The sequence below is a fragment of the Cygnus atratus genome, chromosome 8, assembly GCF_013377495.2.
Source record: "Cygnus atratus isolate AKBS03 ecotype Queensland, Australia chromosome 8, CAtr_DNAZoo_HiC_assembly, whole genome shotgun sequence".
NCBI classification, from domain to species: domain Eukaryota; kingdom Metazoa; phylum Chordata; class Aves; order Anseriformes; family Anatidae; genus Cygnus; species Cygnus atratus.
In genome coordinates, this window is record NC_066369.1 from 31389774 (window position 1) to 31411258 (window position 21485).

Sequence of the window (21485 nt, forward strand, 5' to 3'; positions counted from 1 at the left end):
AAGGCACGAGGGGGCAGAGATTTGCACGCAAGCAGCAGCGCCCCTGAGGCACCCGCTGGGGTTCCCCCGGTCCCGTCCGGGGGCTGCAGCCTTGCCCCGGCCCTGTGCCCCCCCCCCCCAGCACCCTGAGCCAGCGACGGGCGCGCGCGTGTGAAGGTGCAATGCATCAGCTCAGGGACGGCAGGGGGAAACAGCCGGCAGCGAGAGGCTGGAAGAGCAGAGGGAGCAGGAGTATTTGAGAGACTCGCTGAGAAATACGGAGAAGAACAGCGACCCAACTGGCTCCTTGGCCTGTGGGGCAGGAGACCAAACGCACACGCTGGGGTGGTAGCGGGACCCCCTGACATCAGAGCCTCGAGGTGGGAGCACCGAGAGGCAGGGCCGTGGTGTGTTGGCCCCAGCCAGCCGCTGAGAGCCGCTGGCAGCACCTAGCCTACCTCCAGAAACCCCCGGCTGCTGTCCATGGCAATGGTTTCGTTTCTCCTTTTTCATGGCACCAATTAAGAGTCCGCAGCCCTTCAGGACCGTACAATTCCTGCTCTTTCACTGGCGTATTTATACCAAAAGAGCAAAGTTACAAGTGGAGACGGAGCTGCGGGAGGCCATACACCCCCCGCGTGTACTGCAGGTAAAAACACAGAGGTTACCCGCGCAGCTGTACCGAAAATTGCCAGAAGCGGCCACCTGCGTGCCGCTGGGCTAGCTGTCACTCCCAAGCGGTCTGCCTGAACTGAGAAGCACCTGAAGGAAAACCCGCACCGTGTTGTCAATCCCGCGCCTCTGACCGACGACGCATCGCACCCACACACCGTCTTCCAACGTGTAAGCGAGAGTGAAGGAGATGCTGAGATAAATCTTCGCCCCAGAGCTGCGAAGAGTTCCAAATTGTACAAAGAAGCAGAAAAAAACGCACCTCGCAGGGAACGGGTCCGTAGGACACGATGGATTTCCCGTAGGCAGAGGCACCCACGGCCAGCAGCCCCCCGGGGAGCCCCGTGTGCAGCCGGGGCAGGGCACGGGAAACGCCGGGGATCCCGCGTGCGAGCAGTAACCGAGCCAACGGCAGCACCATGCCAAACGTCTTTATTAGAAAGTACAAGGTTAGGCGCCTCGTGCAGCGGTGGGGTGAGGCAGGAGGGGGCAGGACGCGGGCTGCACAGCTCCAGGCGCAGGGCAGACACCGGCAGCCCAGCGGGGCGCAGCTGGGACCCACGTCACCGCTGGCTCCTGCTTTAAGGGCGAACACCACAGGGAAAAAGCACGACATTAGAAGTCATCTTTGCGTCTACACAGCTTGCCTTGGTTGGGGCGGGGAGCTCGAACACGCCGTGGATTGCTGCGGGCGGGAGGCTCGCAGAACAACACCGGGTGGGCAGCTTCCCCTCGCCCCCGACCTGCTCAGCCCCCCTGATACCCACACACAGCCAAGGCCTGTTCTTAACTAGGTGCCTTATAAAATGAGAGTAAAAAAAAAAAAATCAGCGTGGATCTACATTATTGTTTTGAAATTGTCACTAGAAAAATAGTTATAAAAATAATCTGAAGGTGAGCAGAGAATAAGCAGTACGGCTCTCTTACTGCCAGCCTTGTGTTCGCGTTTGTGAACTGTTGGTTAAAGAGGCTTGTTAAACAAATGTATCATTTCTCAATATATTATCAACAGTGCATATATAATTTAATATAGAAATGACAAATAGGCAATGTAAGACAGTAAATTACAAGTGGTTAATAAGTTCTGTAAATAGCGTTACAGAAATGCACGGTTATGGCAGATCAGGACTTCAGCCTCCGAACCACTGGCTACAGAGAAAGACAAAGAACATTGGTAGCCAGCTGAAGTCGGGATTATTTTAAATCCCCTCGAAGTTTTCTGTTAATATGCAATGTTTGTATAAATATTCTATTAAAGTTTATACACACACACACACAAGGAGGTTTTTATTATGTATATATATAAAATCACTTACTTGATGGAAAGGCTCCCCAGTTATATTTGCATAACCACAATCTGGATACAATTTGGCATTTTTTCCCCTCTAAAAAGGAATTTAAAAGAGAGCCAAATTCTGAATCCCTGTACGAAACACAAACGAGACTTGGAGTGACAGAACCATACCTCCACCTCAGCCACAAAGCCAGGGAAACGTGAGCTTGTAGCCTTTGATTCTTCTGACAGCTTTTTTTTAATACCAACACAGAGCTTTAATTAGAGAAAGCAGAAAAGCAGAATTGAGCAGAACTGAAGCTGAAAACTCTGCTTTTTCAACTCCTCTTGAAGAGCTATGGAAAAACCCTCAGATATCTGACTCCTGACACTTTAGGTTTTACGCTTACAAATCCTTGCCAAGAGAAAGAGGCATAACAGAGATGTAGACGTGAGTCGCTGGAGCTCGCCAGCAGTTGCTACAATGGTTTTCAAGGCAGCTGTTGCTAAATAATGCACTTGGACGTGGGTATGTGCATGAGCGCACGGCTGTGCGTCACCCAGGCAGGTATCGCTGCCCGCTCTGCGTGCACGCACGATCTGAAAAACTGAAACAAACGATGTTTAATTGGGATTCCCAATCTGTCCCTGTTCTGTCGGCAAAGCCAGGCAACTTTGGTGGTGTTTGTGGAAGTCGGGAGCGGGGCCGGAGCAGAGCAGCTCCCCAGGCACGCGGGCGGCTCTCACGGCGGAGCTGGCCCCGCGACCGCCGGCCCACGGCGAGGACCCCGCTCCCTCGGCCCAGAGGGCAGTTAATTCGGTTTGAAACCCGCTTCCTAATGAAGACCGGGAACAGAGGAAATGCTTTCGAAAGCTTAAGAAATCATTTATACACGTGGAAAAAGAAGAGTTACTAGCAGGTACCTTACAGGTTATTTGTCTATACATCTGCCTGTGCCTTGCCCCGCGTCGCAGAGCGGCGGTAGCGCGAGCGCTCCTATAACAAAACGCACGTCTTCTTATCCTTGAAGGGGTTCTCAGAGGCAGGTATGCCCATTAGCAAGGGGTCTTTCTTGGCATGTTCTTCACAATAGAGCATTAGGTCTGCTGACGCCTTTGACACCTGCGGAAGACAGAAGAAAACCATAAAACGGCCACGCATTTCCCTGGAATTAGCGATACGACCAGGAGGGCTGCCCACTGGGGAAAAGCCCTGTGCACGAACAGATCGATGCTGGGCAGTCAACACGTTATTTGGGCCCAGACCCTATTTCCTGCAAAAGCCAGACTGTCCTGGGTGTGACGCTGGGGCCAGCTTTATCTGCAGAGAGAAGAAGATGAATCCTGGTGCCATGCTCTTCCAGGAGCCCTGGGGATAGTTTGTGGCAGGTGGTGAAAGTACTGCTCAGCTCTGACGTAGCTCCTGCAGAAAGCTAAAAATAAACAGGAGGGGTTCGAAATATACAGCAGCTTTGTAATAAGGAACTTATCATCTGTAAAACCGGGGAGAATAAACAGAAGTGCCCTCAGATGACTAACACTTTCTAGAACGCTGCATACGGTCCCTCCTTGCGTAACGCCGCTCCGCAGCCAGCGTGGAAAAGGCACCTTCGCCGTGTGCACTTGGAGGTTTGTGCTGCTGGCCTCCAGGAGGGGCTGGGCAATAATTCGAGAAGCCAAACAGACAAGATCTGTCCAGGCAATATTACCGATGTACCCAACATCCCATCCCTTCCAGCTGGGAAAAGAGTCGGGCTTCTTTTGTGCCTTGAGTTAGAGAAAACCAGTTTCAATGACCTTCCTTTCAACGACACAAAGGTGCGGATGCAACTTTCAGCCATCGGAAGAACGTAGCAAAATCACAGAATTAACACAACACATCAAACTGGAAGCTCACACCTGCCTTTTTTTTTTTTTTTTTTTCCCTTTTGACTCGCACTTCACGCTTTGCTTTGGTCTATTTTGCAAGCCTGTGAAACACCGAAGTACCTGAGGGCACCGCTCAGAGCAGCCCCGAGACCTGGCTGTGTTCAGGTTTCCTGGGCTGAAGCACAAAGGTCAAGATCCAAATGGGGAAAAAAGCTGAACGGCGTGCCCCCACGCGCAGGCGCTCCCTTATCGCATCCAGGGCAGAACAGGAGAAAAGGAGGGGTGAAGAAGGACGTGCTCTCACCTTTATCCGTTCTATTGAGGCTTCTATTCTTAGCTGCTGGACAGTCCTCCGGGCCTGAGCTATGTTGTTGGTGGTGCTAGCCGTTTTGCCAGACATTTTCAGAGATCCGGAGGCGCTCTGTTGGAAAGACAGCGGGTTATTCTCCCAGCAGGTGGCCCAGCGCGTTGCACCCCTACAAACAGGCAACAGCAAGACGCTGCAAGAAGTGGCTTTTTTCTTATTTTACACGAGAGGAGCTGCCAGCTGAGTGTCAGCTAGTCTGGCACCAGACACCCCCAGGGAAACCACACGGAGCCCCCCTGTACGGCGCTGCCGCCGCCACCCCAGCGGGTCCCCGTGCAGCATCTCCCCTGGCCGGAGCAGCAGGACGTCGCAGCGGGAGGAAGGGCAGAGGCTCCCCTGCCCTGCCCCATCTGCCCAGGCTGTTTCAGGTCTGCAGCAGCTTTGTGACACATCCCAGAGAAAAAAAAAAAAAAAAGAAAACATGCGCACGCAGAAAACAACAGCCAAAGTTCACAGAAATACTGCCAGCTGCCGTCTGCTCCCATATGGCCATGTACAGAGGCGTAGCGGGCAAAAAAATAATAAAAGAGCAGCCCTGGGACTTTCCTTCTCTGGGTAAGAAGGCAAAGCGCCGGCCCGGCGTCCTCCGCGGGAGGACACTGGGGTTCCTGCACAGCCTGAGCAGCCCGACCCCACAGCGTGCTCTGCCATAAAGCTCCTGGCGAAGCGCTGGCTCCGCGTGTGGCTGAGCGAGGTGGCGGTGGGGCAGCTCCGCGGGTGCTTTTCTGTCCTTCCTTCCCGCAGCCCCGTCCCCGGCCTGCGGCACGCGGGGACTGCGGCAGTGGTTTGGGAGCACGGGGTGGGGAGAGCCCAGGCACCGAGAGGCAAAACACCCTCCGGGAGCCACCCCGAGACAAAGGCTCTGCTGGCTGCTCCGAGCCACGTTCCCCAGGTGCCCAGGAGCTCAAGGAGCAGCGGGTTCGGGCCTCCTGCCTGGCGAGACCGCCGGCTCTTGCTGCAGCAGGCCCTGCACACGGGCGGTACCCGGGCGGCGCACGAACCCTGCCGCCTGTTCCCTGCAGATCCCCCAGAATGATCGGCTCCGTGGTGCTGCGCTTAAACCATTCATTGCCTTACGGAGACTTGGGCCGAATGCAGCCAAACGGGACCTCCCCAAGGCCGCACGCAGCCCTTCCTCGCCGGCTTCACCTTTCTCACCCCCTGGCCGGGGCAGCAGAGGTGGTTTTCCACCCACCCCTCGTGCCCGCTGAGAAGGGCGCTATCGTGCACCGAGCCCCTGTTTTGGCCCGCCCTCGCTGCCCGGCTGCTCGGCCCAAATTTCCGAGCCCGAGTTCCCCTCTGTGCGGGGACGTCCATCCCCATCCCTGCCCCGTTATTCCCCCAGTTCTCCCCCGACAGCAGCGCAGGCAAGCGCAGCGCTTTGCGCTGGCCGAGGACCGTTTGCAGTCAGCGCCCAGCACCCTGCGCCCTTCAGCATTTTCTGCTATCAACCCCCCGCGGCACCGCGGGGCCGCAGTGCTCCGGCTCGGGGCCGACCACGCCGGTGCTGCTCGCTCACCCAGAAACGCCTCCCCGGGGAGCAGGGGCGCGGGGTTCAGCCCTGCTGCTTGCCGAGACAACAGCAGAGCAGCCCCCAGCCGCTGCCCCGAGGGGGTGCTGGCCGCTCCGAAGCCCCGCGAGCCCCTTGCAGCCCAACCCCAGAGGTTCCCGAGGCAGGAGCGGCCGCAGCCCGCCCAAAGCGTCCCGGCAGGCAGCTCGCCGCCCGGGGCTTGGCTGAGCAGACAAGAACCAGGTTACACGCCAAAAACAAGAGTTTGTGACGGCGTCGGCTGACTTGGAGAAAACGACTCCAGCCTCGTATCCATGAAAGACATCTCCGAATGATTAACTAGCCCCAGATGATTAACTTCGGGTTAAGCAGCTCGTGATGCGGCACTGAGAAGCACCGCGAGGGCCGTACCAACAGGTATTTCACGCTTCGCAGCTCCCAGCTGCCTCGTGCAGCCCCCGGTGAGCCACCGGCAGGGCACGGTGCAGCTTCCGAGCCTCCCCGAGCGCGGGCCGGGAGCGGCTGTGCTGGCAGGACGCGGGAGGACTGCCCGCACGGTGCTGGCCCGGCTCACGGCGGTCGCAAAGCGCGAGTGACGCCTCCTGCTCGCACGCAGGCAGGAGGGACAGCAATCACCGGTGCTGCGATTACGCTCCTGTATTGCAATCCTACGTCCCGGAGCGACCGGTACAAGCGCACTCGGGAATCTCCCTGCTCCATGTGGCCGCGGAGCAGCCGCCTCCCGGGCTCCTGGCTGCTTTCCTGGTGCGTGCAGCCGGGAGGAGGCAGGCGCGGAGCAGAACCGGTTCAAACGCTGCACGCACGCCGAGTGCCAAGCCCGGGGTAAGCGGGGGAAGTGCTTTTTTTAAGTTCAGAGTCTTTAAACGCGCGCCAGTTCAAAGATCACGGCGCCAAGCAAGCGCTCGGCGGCAGACGAGGCTCTAGGTGGCTGCAGGAAGGCGCTGCACTTGCGGCACGAACCCTGAGCACGCCCGTCCCGGTGTCCTGCGTGCAGCTGCCCCGGGAGAGCTGCAGAAAAGCTACGGAAACGTGAGCAGAGGAGCCCCCCCGTGCCCCTGGGCAGGGCACCAGGCAGCCGGGTCACGGCAGCGTGCAGCAGGAAGGCCGTGCAGGTGGCTGTGCCGCTGCCACAGCCGGGCCAGTACCCGCACCTCGGCCGCCCCCCCTCCCCGCGGGCCCCTCGCTTCCCAAAGCAAAATTCCCAAAGCAAAAGCAGGGGAAGAGGAGCAGGAGGGGGCGGCTCCTTGCGGCGCTCGGCCTGCGGGGCAGCAGCACCACGAGGCGCAGCAGGAGCCCTGCCCGGCACCCCGCACGCTGCCCACGCAGGCTGAGAGCCGCTGCTGGGGCCGGGCTGCGCGCCGTGAGCAGTCCCCGGGCGCACGCAGGCGAGCATCGGTGCCGCCCGCCGAGGGCGAGGAAGGCGGGCAGGGCTGCCTGCACGACAGCAGCTCGCCCTGCAGCGCTGCAAGCCTGCTCCGGCCCGAATCGGAGGCAGGCGCGGGGAGGCAGGAGGCGAGGGAGCCCCGCGGTGAGTCAGCCAGCGCCGGGGCGGGGATGGCGCGCGGGGAGCAGCTCCGGCCGTGGGGGCGAAGTCCGGCTGTGCCGCGGCCGCCGGGACGAGAGGGGGGACGTGCGGTGTCCCGAAGCCGTGTGCACGCCACGACCGGCTCGCGGTTACCGGCCAGCCGTGCCCCACGCGGCGCCGTGCTGCAGCCAGGACGGTGCCCGCCACGGAGACGTGGGCCCCAGCGAGCACTCCGCGCGCTGAATCGCCGCCGCTGGTAGCGCCCCAATAACGGAAGGCGCGTCGGGTGATCCAGCCTGCGGCGTACTGGAGAGGAGGAGGGAAGCCGAGGGACACGCACACGGCGGTCCGGAATAGCCGTAACCTGTTCACAAAGGTTAACCTTCGGGTGCTTGGCTTTACTGCTGGGAGAGGGGAGGTTACTGGGAATGTCTGTCACTGGAAGTGGCGACGGGAGGGAGGTGCGCGCTAAACGCATCCCGCCTTACTCGTCAAATGCAGCCAGGGCGAAAACGCTCCCAGGAATTCGAGGCGGAAGCCGCGGCACAGCAACCCCGAAGACCCGTGAGTCACACGAAGGAGCCTTTCCCAACTCCAGCCGGTGACGGCCAGCCCGGCTAGCCGGGGAGGCTCACGCAGCAGCGGCCAGCGCAGGAACACGCCGGGCGGGCGCCGCAGACACAGAAGCTCGGCTTCGTAAACCCGGGGGGAACGACCCTGCCCCCGAGGAGCGCTGGCAGGGAGAGGGGTGCTGAGCTCCTTCCCCCCGAGGGCAAGGGGAGGCGGCGGGACCAGCGAAAGGCCCAGGGCCATTCCTCCGGGCAGCGCCTCGCCGCACACCCGCGCGGTCCCGCTGCTGCCCCCCGGCCCCCCGGTGGTTTCTTTTCTGAGCAGCGCCCACCTGGAGAGGCCTCGGGGACCAGGAGGCGGCACCCGTGCTGCCGGCCCAACAAACGAGAAGCGGTCTGTTATTTACAGGTGATGGATGCGCCCCGAGGAGTGGGATAGCTCCGCAGCTGCCCGCCCCTCTAACTCTGGCATTTCAGTTTCAAAGACGCAGGGTTAAAACCGGGCACCGCAGACCTAAAAGCCAGGCCCAAGAGCTCCCGTCTCGCTGGCAGCCGTAGGCTTCGTGCTGCCTCCGCTCCCCGCGCCCCCAGCACGGAGCCTCTGCCGCCGAGTGCCCTCTCCGTTCCTAAACGACCGGCCCCATTACCGAAGCTCCCGCGCTTATTTTCCCAACCGCCCGGCCGCGTTAACGAATGGGACGTTTCAAAAACAAAACCGTGACGTTGGAAAATTAACCTGCTGCGTCCCCTCCCCCCCAAACAAACAGAAGCAGCATTACTCTAGCGGCCCTCCTAGGGTTACCGAATCCCTCCTGCAGAGATTTGCCGACAACTGGGTCAGCTCCCCTACCGCTTCCCCGAGCCCCTGGCAGCCGCCCCGTTAAATGAGCTGCCGCAAAGGGCTCAGGCTGCGGGGTTTCTTGTAGGGCGCCGGTGTCTAAACCCAAACGCTCGGCGGGAGCTGCGCTGTGCGCGCCCAGCCCGGGGCAGCGCTTCCCGAAGCAGCAGGGTGCCATCCCGCCCCGTGCTTCTCCCGCCTGCGGGAAGCCACCTGCCACGGGACGGCCACGTGGCTGGGGAGGCCGCCCCCAGCTCGCGGGCGCTAAGCCCCCCGGGGGCGACGCACAGCCCACGCCATCCCACTTCGTCCTCCTGCCCCCCCCAGCAGCGTGCAGCCACCACTGTTAGTCCTCCGTCTAAAAACCGAGGTCCCACCAAGCCTTTCAGCGCAAGGACACGAAGCGCCCCGTGTGACCTCATGCTGTTCTGTGGCAGCACCTGGGCAGGAGCCCAGCGGGGGACGCGCGCTGGGTGACATCCCGCGGTCCCCGAACAGCCCACAAGTGACCCCGCAGCAGGAGGGCCCCACAGGGCCAGGGTTAGAGACAGGAGAAGCTCCCCACCCGGCACAGCTGCAGTCACGGCACAAATCCTGCTCGCCTCCGACTCAGGAGCTGAAAAGGGACCCACCTATCAGCCCTCGCAACAGCCGTGCCCAGCACCCCTGCCCAGCACCACCATTTCCACACGAAGCGCTCTGGAAGCACACGCAGCTCTGTTTGAAAACAGACGGGGTTTATTTTTTCCAGCCGCGGCCGGTCTAACGGAAGCAGCGAGCCCCCGTGCCTGTGCTTCACGCCTGCGAGAGGGCCCGAAGCTCTGCCTGCCTGCCGGCCGGGTCACCTGCTGCGCGCCTCCCGCTGCAGCTCGGGGCTTGTCGTTCCCAGCTTCTCTCTGCTTTCGGCCCCGAGCACACCGTGCAGCTTTGGTTTCCCCCTTCTTACTACGAGGAGCCTCCAGGAGCAGAAAGGTGCACTCAGCCTGCTGGCAGGTCAGCTTCTGCTGCACAAGCCATCACCTCCAGCAGCACTCGGCTCCCAGGCCCCCAGCCCGCCACGCACCATGGCACACGCTGCCGTGCCCTCGTGGTCACCTTGTGCCCTCCTCCACCCGTCGTCCCTACCCCCTGCTCTGGATGTTACTGCTTCCCCTGCTCCTCCACTGGGAAAGGATGGCATTACCTGCCCCGGAGAACGCGTTTACAGTCCATACTCCCCTCTAAAGGGACACAGCCCAGGGCACCAGGTGTACAGAAACGCTACAAGCTCTTCTGAGCGCGCAGCGAGGGTCTGGGATGAAGTTATTATGGGAGAGGGACGACCACCACCGAGGGCTGCTTGCCCCCTGCAGACACCTCGCTGGCAGGGGCACACGCTGGGCTAAGACTCCTCCATCGACAGCAGAGTCAACAAACGAGCGGAGCAAACCAAGCGTGCCACTGGGAAGGCTCGGGCTCATCCTCCGGGGGGAAAAAAAGGACAACAACTTTTTTCCATGGAAAACTGAGGACTTGGGTTTGTTTAAATAACGATCTTTAAAAGAGGAGGGTGCCCACCAGCCATGTTTGGCCATGGGGAGGTTTAGCTACAGAGACAAAAACACGCGAACCTTCCGGCGCACACTTCATGCGGGACGTGTACCTGCATTTTTTAGTACGTAAGAACAGAAGCGGCTACGGCCGGGTGGAGCTGCCTCTCCTCCCTCCAAGAACCCTGCTCGTAAGGCGCCGCCCTACCTCTTCCCACGGGCTGTCAGCAAGGAGGTTACGATGCAGCAGGCGCTCAGAACGACGGCCCCGGCAGGTACGCGGCTGGGCGTGAAGGCTGAGCTCCAGCCGGGATAATTAAAGCCCGATCTGTCCCTCGGGCTCCCCTGGATCCAGGGGTGCTGGGCCCCTGCTGAGCGCGATGTGATTAACCGGGCACGGCAGCCCCGCGCCGCCCGCGTTACGTAAAGGCAGCTCGGCCGCAGCAGCTGCTCGAGGTTCAGGCGGGTGTCTCCTTACTGCCCCTCGGGAAGGAAAACAGGTTTTAAGCCGGGTAACTCAAAACTGCGGATCGGTAAGGCGGATTAAACAGAACACGGGATGGCAGTGATAAGAACCGTGGCGTCCAGAAGCGTGCAAGGTGCGCGCAGCCCTCACACCGTCAGCCGCGGGGTGCTGACCGCTGCGGGGTGCCGACCACGGGTGCTTTGCCCCAGGGAGGCTCGGCCAGCGCCTGGGATTCGAGCCGCGGCGACGCTCGGCCCCAAGGGCACAGACGGCAGCAGCGCCGGGAGCAGGGCTGCTGCCCGCGGGGCGGTGCGGCCGGGGGGCACCCAGGCAGCGCTCGGCTCCCGACCTGCCCGTGAAATGGCACGGTGGGGTCTGCCGTTTGCGGGCTTGGTGATTCCACAGTGAACGCTGCGGGGTTACAAAAGAAAAGACCCTCTGCCCTGCGACCTCCCCGCGCTTTCCTGAAAGCCTGAAGCTGGGTGCCTCTTGCACATCACCGCCAGCCCCATCGCAGCGACAGCTCCCCGCTGCTTTACAGAGCTGCCTCGAAACCCCTTGCAGCGAGACCTCACCCCCAGCACCGCCCTCCCTGGCACCCTCTCACCCCGCTGCGGCTCTGCAGGCAATTCAGCAAGAACACGCCAGGAAAGCCCACCTCCCGCCGTCTCTCTCCTCTTACCTCCCCAGCCCCTCCAGCGCTATCAGGAACAAAAGGCAGGAGCTCGCTGCTTCCTCCAAGGGCAGCGATGTTGCTCGCCCCTCTCCGGCCCCGGGACGCCCGCAGACCACGCACCCTGCGGCACAGCCCGCCGCCCGCCGCGCGGCGCTGAGGACTCGCCGGCTGCTGCAGGCTCCGTGCGCGCTGCGAGCGCTTCAGCACGTGCAGAGTGCCCAGGCACCCGCGTGGGAGCCTGGGAGCTGCGGGCCGGGTCGGGACTTGAACGCCGCAGCTGGTTTTCCTGCGGGAAGCCGCGGCTGCTCCGCGCCGGGTCTGTTCCGACTTGCAGCAGCCAGCGGCGCCGAGTCCTGGCCAAGAAGCCCGGTGCTGGCACCGAAGGCCCCAGCCGGGGGCTGAAACAAACAACGCTGTTTCGAGGGCACAGCACAGCGCACGGAACGCAGCTGGGCCCAAGTGTCAGAAAATCTCCAGACCTCCGCGCCTGTGCATTTCATGGCCGTGTTTTTTTTTTTTTTTTAAATTTTCAAGTCCTTGAGGGAAGAAGCTCTTGAGGGAAGAACTCCCGGTGTGACCGTCGGCCAAACCGCCCGCGGCTTTGCATTCGAGCACGCCTGGAGGGGGACGGGGCTTGCTCTGGAGCCTGCAGCGTCTCCGTGTGCTGAGAGCGGAGCATGGATTTGATCGAGAGCTGGGAAGCCTCGTACCTTGGATGCGTACCAAGCGTGGTACACGGCGGGACGACGTGGTGCGGAGGAAGGGGAGGGAGAACAGCTTCCCCCATCCGTCAGCCTGCCGACACCTTCAGCATTTACCCGCCCGCCTCCCGGGTAGCGCTGCTCGTCCCATCCACAGCTCCAAAGGGCAGGCTACAAAAGCTACCCACGGCGGGGACCCCGCTGTCCCGGGTGCAGCCCAGACAGAAATTAGAAAGCACCCGAAGGAGGGGAGGCGTCCGGCACTCCTCCAGCCAGCTGCGCGGCTCGGCGGAGGGAGCAGCGCCTTCAGCACCGCACCCGTGGGGCTGCCCAGGGACGGACAGAGGGACGGACGCACACACAGGCGCCCAGCCCTGCGCGGGGCCGCACTGACACCCAGCGGAAAGCAGGGCGAGACGCCCGGCGGAGGGGGAGGCAGCGGCTGAGCCTCCTCCTTCTGCCAGGCACAGTGGGAAACAAAGCCTGGGGAGCAGGAACGCGGCTGAACCCTGCCCGCCTCAAAACTACGCGTAAGGAGCAGAACCCAGCGCGGACCGAAGAGGCTTTCTATCCGCTCTACCTGCACAAAGAGGGCTCGGTGCGCCCGTGCCTGTTGCCGCCCCGAGCCCAGCTCCCCTGATGCAAACCCTGAGGGTCCTGCCCCTGCCTGCTGCCCCTGCCGGGAACGATTACTGGTGGCGACGGCATCAGCGGCTTCCTGGGTGTAATCGCTGAACACGCATCAGGGCAGACTCACGACCGCGGTACAAATGTTTTATACGTGCTAGGAAAAGGTTGGTTTTGGTAAAAGACAGTAAGATCCTCTCCAAATGATAGCAACCCCTTCGGGTGTTCAAGGATCACACTACCACGCGCACAGAAAAGCTAAAGCAGGCGGCAGCTGCAGCACCCGGCGCACGGCGTGAGCGGTGCAGGATCGCAGCTCCTTGGGATTTACCCCGCACGTTACCGCGAGCTGGAGGGATCGAGGCAACGCAGGTGCCCCAGAAGACCCAGCCTCTTTCCTGCTGGGCACAGAAGCTCCCGTTTCGTGCAGAACTGGCTGGTGTGTTGCACAGCCTGCACACGCGCCCATTTTACAGGTGAGGTGAGCCTGAAGTAAATACAGGCACAGGGTCTGCCACGGCAGAGAGGCGGGAGAGGAGGGCGGTGTAAGGGGGACTGGCACGCCTCAATCCTGTTCCGTCTCCGTGCCTCCTGTGTGGATTATGGCACACGTTAGCACGTTTCTAAATCACGTATTTAACGAGAAACACACAGCAACGACAAACTCTCCCTCCACCTGCAGCTCCCGGAGCAAGTGCTGACGTTGGCCCGCAGTTCGCCGTGGGAAGCCCGCTGCTTCTGCAGGGAATTTACCCACGAGAACATTCTCACCCGTAAATTCTCTCTTTTTTAAATTACAAACAGTACTGCCAACCTCTTAGTCAGTCTTTCTCAAACGCGTAAAAATGCCCAATAATCCGAAGCGAAAAATAGACACCTGCCAAGATCTTCACTTGGATTTAACCTCCTGGGCTCTCTGTTAAGGGCTTGTTCCCTCACCAGCTCCGTTTCACCAGTCAGCCCGCTACAGCCCTGCTGACTGAGTCCGGGCTACAGCTACGTTTGATTTCAAAGTCAGCCTCCCAGCCCGTGATTCTGACAAACCCAATTTACTTGTTGGGAAAGGAGCACTGGAAAAACCTGCTTTTATTTTCCTCTGTGTTTTCACTGCCTGGACTTTTTATGCCGTCAGTATAAATGAAAGCCGTGAAAACTCACTTCCAGACCCAGGTTACTTCGAAAGGCATCTGAGAAGTGTTGTTTTCACGTCACCAGCCTGGCGCCAGGAGGAAAGGCAACCTGCTCCCTGCCAAACCGGGGCGCAGCTTCCCCCGGGAGGGAGCTGCTCCTCCCCACGCAGCACTGCCCCGCTTGCGCACGGCAGAAAAAGACAAAAACGAGCTACAGAAACGTGCGGAGAGACGCGGGCTGTACCAAAATCAGTTGGTCTTACAGCATGTAAAGCAGGAACGGTCCGCGGTCAAACCTCCAGACGGGGAGTCACGAGACGCAGCCTGGCCGCAGGTTGCGTGACCTTGAGCGAATTCTTTAGTCTGAAAGAGAGAGAAAGCCGAGAGCCGGGTGGGAGATGCTCTGCAGAGAGCTCCAAGGTTCCCGGGTCAAAGTCACTAAAGGGGTGCAAAGCATCACGCGAGCCGCTTGGCTGCAGGAATTTATCCGAGTGTTTATTTTGAGAAAAGGGAGAATTAGGAGGCTTTGCCTTCAGAGGTGGGCAAGCGATAATTACGAGCGCACTTCAGCAAATACAGAAGTTACGGAGGGTCCCATGCCGCCCCTTGCTAACTGAGGTAGCCCCAAGGAAAGACCTAACCTCCGTGGGAGCAGCAACCCTGTCAAAACAGCGTTTCTGCCCCCGTGCTCAACGTGAAGTCGGACGAGGGTTATGGTGGAGGAGCACCCGCTGCTGGCATAGCGCTGCCCGGAGCACGGGCCGGGGCACGGCCGCAGCCCGAGGAACACAGGCAGGCACGTGCCACACGCTGGGACCCTCCCTCTGCAAAGAAGCTGAGTGTTTTGTGTTTGTTCTACTCCAGAATTAAATGAAATCGGAGGGCTTTGGGCCTCGCCGTGCTCTCTGGTGTTCTGCAATGGAAGAAAGGAGCGAGTGTGTGCTGGACGCTCACCTACATAGGCAGCCCTGTTGCTTGTCCGCCTTGCTCGGGTTTTATTTCTGCAGCGAGCCTGAAACAGAGTAAAACGACAACTGTAAGTAGCGCGAGAAAGCCAAAGCAAAGAGGAGCACCTGGGGTTTAACTCTAACCGCAAGGACCGGGGCATTTTGAGCCGGGCCCCAGAAAACACCTTCCTCAAGCCTCCCCTCCACCCAGCTCCGTTCCCCCGCCTGAGAACGCGGCCACGCGGGGCTGGTTCCCTTGGGCCGCCCCCCAGCCGTGCGGGAAGCCAGCACGTTCTCCCTGCCTCCTCGCGCCCCGGCCTCACTTCCACCACGCTGCGACTGGGGAAAAATAGATAAATAAGCACACCTGACTACAAGATTTCCATATGGGTTAACAGAGGGAAATAAAATGAGATTAACGTAGCACTGGTCGCAAAGCTTGTTCTGTATTAAAGAAAAATGGATGCAGAACTGCGGGCGGTGCTCCCTTACAACATTCAAACGATGACAATTCAACGAGGGCAGCAGTTTTCTACGGGTTTTGGTTGCGAATGGAAGCGAAACGAGGAGACCGATACATGCAGATGAGCACCCTAAGGATGGAAGCCAGCGCCTGGCGGGCGCCTGAAGATCACAGGGGGTTTATTTGTTTAAAGCACGCCTGCGACACGAACATCGGCTGCCTTGATGCTGGGGCCGGGAGAGGTGATCCTAAGGCGACCCACCTGCTGTGAGAGCAAGAGCGGGGCCTCCACTCACGAGTCCAGGTTGCTTTTTTAATCACCTTGCCGTGACCCTGCCCGAAGGCTGTGTGCACGCTCAGCGCGAGCCGGGGGGCACCCAGGGGTGTGCAGCACACCTCCAGGTTGCGCCGCCAGCGAGCAGGCATCGAGCCCCGCCTGGTAATCGGCACATTCACCTTTCCTATCACTGACAATGCAAATTACGCAACTCCGCAGCCCTGCGGAGCCACCGCTCTTCGAGCACGGTGCCAGCTGACCGCCCGCGCTGGCTGCCTTCAGACTAAGAAGCCGGGACACCAGTAACTCATTCACCACGGCCCGGCAGGAGCCAGGATCACCACTGACACCTTTTGGACAAAAACCAAGCCCCATTTGCCAAGGGCCGGCGGAGCCCTGGCTCCGAGCCCTGGCGCAGGTCAGTAACCAGCCAAGCAGTGCAACTGGCCGCAAGATTTACAAGTGCCGGCAGGCAGGAAACGCGGAGCAGACTCCCGGCGTGCCCGGCGTGGGGCGAAGCCACAACGCTGCCGAGAGGGTGAAGGGAGGCAGGGGTGGGCTCTGCCGGCACAGTCCCGGTAACAAAGCACACCCCTCTTCCCATGCTGGAGACGGCGCTCAAATGTTAATAGCTGCTGCTTAAATCATCGTGAGGAGCAGAAAAACGAGTTGCGTTAAAGGAGGGACTGCCCAGCTGCAGGAATCGTTGTTTTCCCAGCTCCGAACCTGTGCTTCTCGCACGCCGCGAGGAAATGAAGCGCACGCGGCACCCAGCCTGTGCCCGCACGGACGGCTGTGCTGCACAAAACGAGCTTTTCATGGCAACGAGCTTTCGTTCTAGCAGCGAAGCGAGAGGAGGAGTCTTCTGCCCACCTAAAAAGTCTGCCTGAAATGGGGAAGTTTTGGGACGGCTTCAGAAGCAGCTCGAACGTGCGTGCAGCGGGACGAGGAGGCGGCAGGCCGGGGGCCCAGCACCGGCTGCAGCGGGACCAGCCCCGCTTTCAGGGCAAATCCCCCCCAGCCCCACGGCGACACAAACCAGCTGCGGCCGGGAAGACGACGGTCAGGCTTCCAAAACTGCCTCCTGCCCATCCCAGCTCCAAGCGGAGACCCAAACGCCCGACTTCTTTGGCCTGAACCCACAACCTTTCCATTGCGCTCGCCTAACTTCCCTCTGCAGCGCTGAGACTGACACTTTAACACGTTTCCCGGTGACTTAAATCAGGGATTCTTTTGTCGTCATTTCGGTTCAGAAATCAATGCCTCCTGGACTTCTGCGTCACCGGTAGACGACTGCAGGTCCGTATTTAATGTTGGTTTACATTCCCTTCAAGCACGTCCTGCAGCAGCACAGCTTTCCAGAGGATCGCTTCTGCCAGCTGCGCTCGCGGAGGTTCAGGACCGCTGAAGGGAGAGGGCAGAGCAAACTCTGTATTTTTCAGATGAGCCACTCTGGCTCATTTGGCTGCCTGGTGTTTCAGGATGCACGCTTTCTTCCTTCTAAGGTTTAACTTCCAAGCTGCTAGATGCCCGAGAGGTTTTTACAAGCTCGGCACTAAACCAAATCCATACACGAACACAATCTTACCTACTCTCGTGATGCATTAGCCTGTCTAAACCACACTTGCCCGAGTCTGACGCTCTCTAACAGTTTCGAGGAGGGGGCAGCCCCATCCCCGCAGCCTCCTCCTGCGCGAACGCTCCCGGCCACGACGCCGGCAGCAGCCGGGACGGTTCCTCCGTAACGCCGAGACGACGGCCCTCGCACGTCCTCCTGTATCCTGACTGATCCGGGCGTGGGCTGGACAGAAAAACGAACACCGCAGTTAGCTTTTCGGCTACTTTTCGGTAATTCTTACCTACGAGGTAAGCCTCTGGGTGGCATACAGGTCCGGCTCAGTGAGGTTGTGTAGCTGAAGGACCCATCCTCAGCATCCACCGGGACGCCACCACGTGCCGCCCTGCCCTCAGCAGGCTTCGAAACCACAGAGCTGCACGGCGCTGCTGCAAAGGGTCCTTCAGGAGAACCTCATTTCTCTAACGCAAGCTGTAGTAAACCACCCTGGGCAGACTTTTTTGCACGCTCACTGTAAGGTGGCAGCACAGAAAAAAAAAATGAGGTATTTTTGCCCTTTTGTATCCGTCTGATTTTATTTTTAAAACCAGAAAGGGAATTTTCTTCTGGAAATACACTGGCTACTCACTGAAACGATGAACGGCCTTGCAAAGAGCCTCTTCCTCTTTTCTTAACTTAAAAGGCACACGCAGATACGTCAAACACCTCAGAACAGCAGAGGCTGCACCAAGCGTTGGGGAAGCTCAAGCACGGAGCCCTGAGAGGGCAGGACAGAAATCCAAACACGTCCAACTGGGGACAGACGGCTCAGGAAAGGGCCTGCTGCAGGCAGACTTCCCACGTTACAACCAATTTGAAACTGAAGCTTACATTTATAAACAACTAAAATCGCCTTGTTTCTGTCAAACACAGCCGTGTAATAATACACACGTGTCGGTGCTCTGAAAGCTTTGCAGCCTTACTGGGACACGAAGCGCAGAAAAGCAGCAAAAGTGTTGCGGTGACCGTGGGCCGAGGGATTTCTTCTGCACAGCAAGGGTCTGCGTTTTAGAAATGCTGCAGCCGCTGCTGCAGTAAGCGAGTGCTCGGGGCCGCCAGCCTCCCGCCTTGCCGCTGCTGGGGCTGTTCGGCAGACGCCCGGGGGCAGGAGATCCCGGGGAAGGCAAGGGGCTGCGCCGGGTGATGGTGCTGCGGGAGACACGCCACGCCGCCCCACGGCGAGGCACCGGGACGGCCCAAATCCCTCCCAGCTTTTACACCCTTCCGTCAGGACGGAGCCGCTGCCCGCGAGGCTTTCCAACCCACCCAGGGCCGCCGCAGCAGTTCCTGCTCTGCCAGCCGGACTCCAACAACAGGTTTCGCCGATCCCCTGCCCACACCTTCCCTTTCTAACGACACCCTCCGCTTCCCCAGGAGAACGCCCTGCACCCGCACCCGCCCGACTCGGAGCTCCCCGGCATGAAGCCAGCCCTGGCCCCACGGGCACGGGGCTGGGGACAAACGGCCGGGGCTGGGGACGATGCCACGGGCAGGGGACGGTGCCACGGGCAAGACCAGCCCGCTCTGCCTGCCGTAGCGCTAACTCTGCCGCCGGGCCGGCCGGCACGACACGCGGGCGCTCCCCGCGCTCTAACCCCCTCACGTGCCGAGACGCTGACACGGCCCCGGGAAGCCGAGCGTAAACGCCCCGCCTGCTTCACCGACCCTTCGCAGGGGCGAAGATAAAGCCCCAGAGCGGCCGGTGCCTCCCAGCACCTCCCCACGAGCGGCCGGCCGCGCGGGCTGAGGGCGCCCGGAGCAGCGGATGCGGGCACGCAGCGCCACGGCTCGCGGCTTGAAGGTGTGCTGGGGAGAGCCCTGCACGGGTCCAACGCCTGACCAACGCCTGCACGGAAAGCTCTGCTTGCGCAGGGGTATGCTGGAGGAGACACGACAGGCGAGGCAGTAAATGGGGTTTACCGGCGTTACCCACACCCTGCCAATTTATTCAGCGGGCAAATGTCTGAATCTGTCTTCTCGCAGCCTGCCGCGCTACCCATTTGTTCATATTTAACACCAAACAGTGCTTTCCTCTGCTAATCTGTTTTTACCTACCTCTAGAAAACCCCACAGAGAATTCTACCGTACCTGTGAGGACTTCTGTCATTACTTCTGCTCTTTCTGCTACTTCTCATTAATCCTTAGAGAACACAGAGTAAAAATCTTTTGCTCATGACTTCGGGATTTTCTCTTCCCCCTCCCTCCTATAATCCTCAACAGATTTCAGAAGAGAGCACTGTGTCAAATGCAGCGTCAGTGTCCAGGTTTAGAAAAATGAGGTCTCATTGTGTAAGACCACAAACTGCAGAAAGCAGCTGCACGATTCCGGCAGTGATTAACTCCGAGCAAATCCCGAGAGTCACCCAACATCTGCAGCTCCAACTTCCCAAGAAAAGGCAAGTCCACGACTACTTTCCAGATCAGGGGACCTCGCTTTCTGCTTTCATTAAAGCCAGTGAAAGTTTTACTACCGATTCCTATCTCAGCGAGACAAGGGGTTTTCTGTGCTGGAACACGAGACCCGAGAGCCCCGCTCCTTTCTGGGGCACGCAGACGACAACCTACTTGCAGAAACACAAGCCTTCTACGAACGCTGCTAAATAATCTGGCCAGTACTGTCGGGGCGAGTTTCCGTGCTAATTACAGACCGCTTCGGAAGTCCCCCTCTCTGCCCCCGAGAGGATGGCTCGCGCTGAGATCTTTGCCCTGGTAGGGGGATGAAGCGAGACGGCCCGTGGTGGGGATTTATGGGGCCGCCCCGCGGACTTCCGGAGCGGTCTGAATTTGCTTTTGCAATGAGCCTAATCACAAGACGATGCATCTGGGAAGAAAGCACGCTCCCAGCCGGAAGAGCCGTGGCGCTCGCCGTCTCCCCGGCGGGCTGAGGATCTCAAGAACACTCGGAGGTATTGTGGAGCCGCCGCCGCCCGACTGCCTGCGTCTCCCACGGCTCTGCGCTACAGAGGAACTTCTCGTGACCTGGGCTCAAGTATTCCGAGTATTTGGAGGAACACAGCCTAAGAAATGAACTTGCAGCGTTCATAAACGAGTTGTTACATAGCCACAGAGAGAGATCTGAAACAGCAGCCGTGCCTGAAACGCAATGGCTGTGTTAAAACTTAGCGCTGCTAAGGGGTTAGGGATGCTGGCGGTGATGCCGATCAGCAGCGATTGCTGTCTGGGGGCCCTCGATGTCTCTGACGAGCAGAAATGCTTCATCAGCAAGAAAAAGGTGGTCCCATCAGCTATGTGATCACACAAGCCAGCCTTACTGCAAGGCTCAGCCCTCACAAGGTGCTTCCCTTCCGAATTTATTTGCCACTTTAGCGCTTGATCAAAGACACCCCAAATTCCGGTAATACACTCAGCGCAAGGATGAAACACGGGACTGAGAAGTCATTAACCGCACGCTAAGCCCTGAATCCCATCCAGTGGTACAGGAGCAGCACGAAATACTACTGCCGCCCGGTACTCGGTATTTACTCACAGAATTTTACCCCTAAACGAACTTACGAGCGAGATAAATGCAAACGAGCAACTTGTTAGGATGCTGTTAGCCCCGAGAAGCGCCGGCGAGCGGCCTGACGGACTGCTCCCAACTCGGCGCGACACGCGGCGCTACCCAAACTGCGCGCCGTTCGCCAGGGCCGGCCTCCTCCTGGGGCAGCCGGGCATCCTCCCGGGGCCTCCCTGTCCCGCTGCAGCCCCCTTGGCTGCGGTGCCGGCCCCGTCCCGGCCCAGCAGCGCCGTGCCAGGTCCCGGTGCCGGTCCCGGCCTCGCCATCGCCCTCATGTGAGGCCTCCGGCACACACGCGGCCGGCGGGGCGAGGCCGTGCGGGCGACGCCGCGGGCTGTGCAGCCACGCCGGGCGGGCGAGGCGCATTTGCCTTTTTTTTTTTTTTTTTTTGCCCCAAACCGAGCAAATCTCAGCGTGGGGCTGAACTTCAGAAGTTCGTGACGTTAGCGAGGCGAGCCTGTAGTCGCAGCCCGCTGCCAGCCCCGCGCAGCCTTCCCCACGGCCCCAGCACGCAGCGCTCCCCCACCCGGGGCCCCTCGCGGAGGCGGCAGAGCGCGGCCGGGACAGGGAAAAAAAAAAAAAATAATAAAAAGCAGCGAAAAGCAGCAAAAAAGCAGCTACAAACTCCGCTCCAGGCGCTACGGGCCCACCCGAGGCCGGGCCCGCCCGCGGGCCGCTTCCCTGCGCCGCCGCCCCTGCCCTGCCCTGCCCTGCCCTGCCCTGCCCGGCCACCACCGCCCGGGCCCGGCCACAGCCCCCGGCCCGGCCCGGCCCGGCCCGACCCACCGTCCGTCCGTCCGTCCGTCCGCCCGTCCTTCCGGCCCCGCTCCCCGCCGCCGTCCTCCGCCCGCAGCCCGTCTCCAGGGGCGACCGGAGCGGGCGGCCGGGCCCCGCGCTCCGCCTCCTCCGCCCCG

General features: G+C 60.2%; 1 protein-coding gene across 4 annotated transcripts; it reads right to left on the bottom strand.

The window, feature by feature from the left end:
- Window positions 1–1065: 1065 nt before the first annotated feature.
- Window positions 1066–21485, bottom strand: GNG12 (G protein subunit gamma 12). 4 transcript variants are annotated; one of them, XM_035564418.2, is made up of 5 exons: window positions 21358–21485; window positions 14707–14764; window positions 14016–14115; window positions 4098–4214; window positions 1066–3047 (listed from the first exon to the last, which is right to left on the bottom strand). In XM_035564418.2, exons 4-5 carry the CDS (start codon window positions 4191–4193, stop codon window positions 2922–2924), a joined length of 222 nt encoding a protein of 73 aa, XP_035420311.1. In that variant the 5' UTR covers window positions 4194–4214; window positions 14016–14115; window positions 14707–14764; window positions 21358–21485; the 3' UTR covers window positions 1066–2921. The 4 variants fall into 4 exon arrangements, with proteins under 4 accessions (XP_035420311.1, XP_050568250.1, XP_035420312.1 ...); XM_050712293.1 differs by having other exon boundaries at window positions 21354–21482; XM_035564419.2 differs by lacking the exons at window positions 14016–14115; window positions 14707–14764 and having other exon boundaries at window positions 21358–21481.

Excerpts from the sequence above, each read along its gene's own strand:
- GNG12 (XM_035564418.2), bottom strand. The coding sequence starts at position 4,193 with ATGTCTGGCAAAACGGCTAGCACCACCAACAACATAGCTCAGGCCCGG. Across the intron at positions 3,048-4,097 it reads CCTCAATAGAACGGATAAAG|GTGTCAAAGGCGTCAGCAGA; the intron begins GTGAGAGCACGT and ends TGTCTTCCGCAG.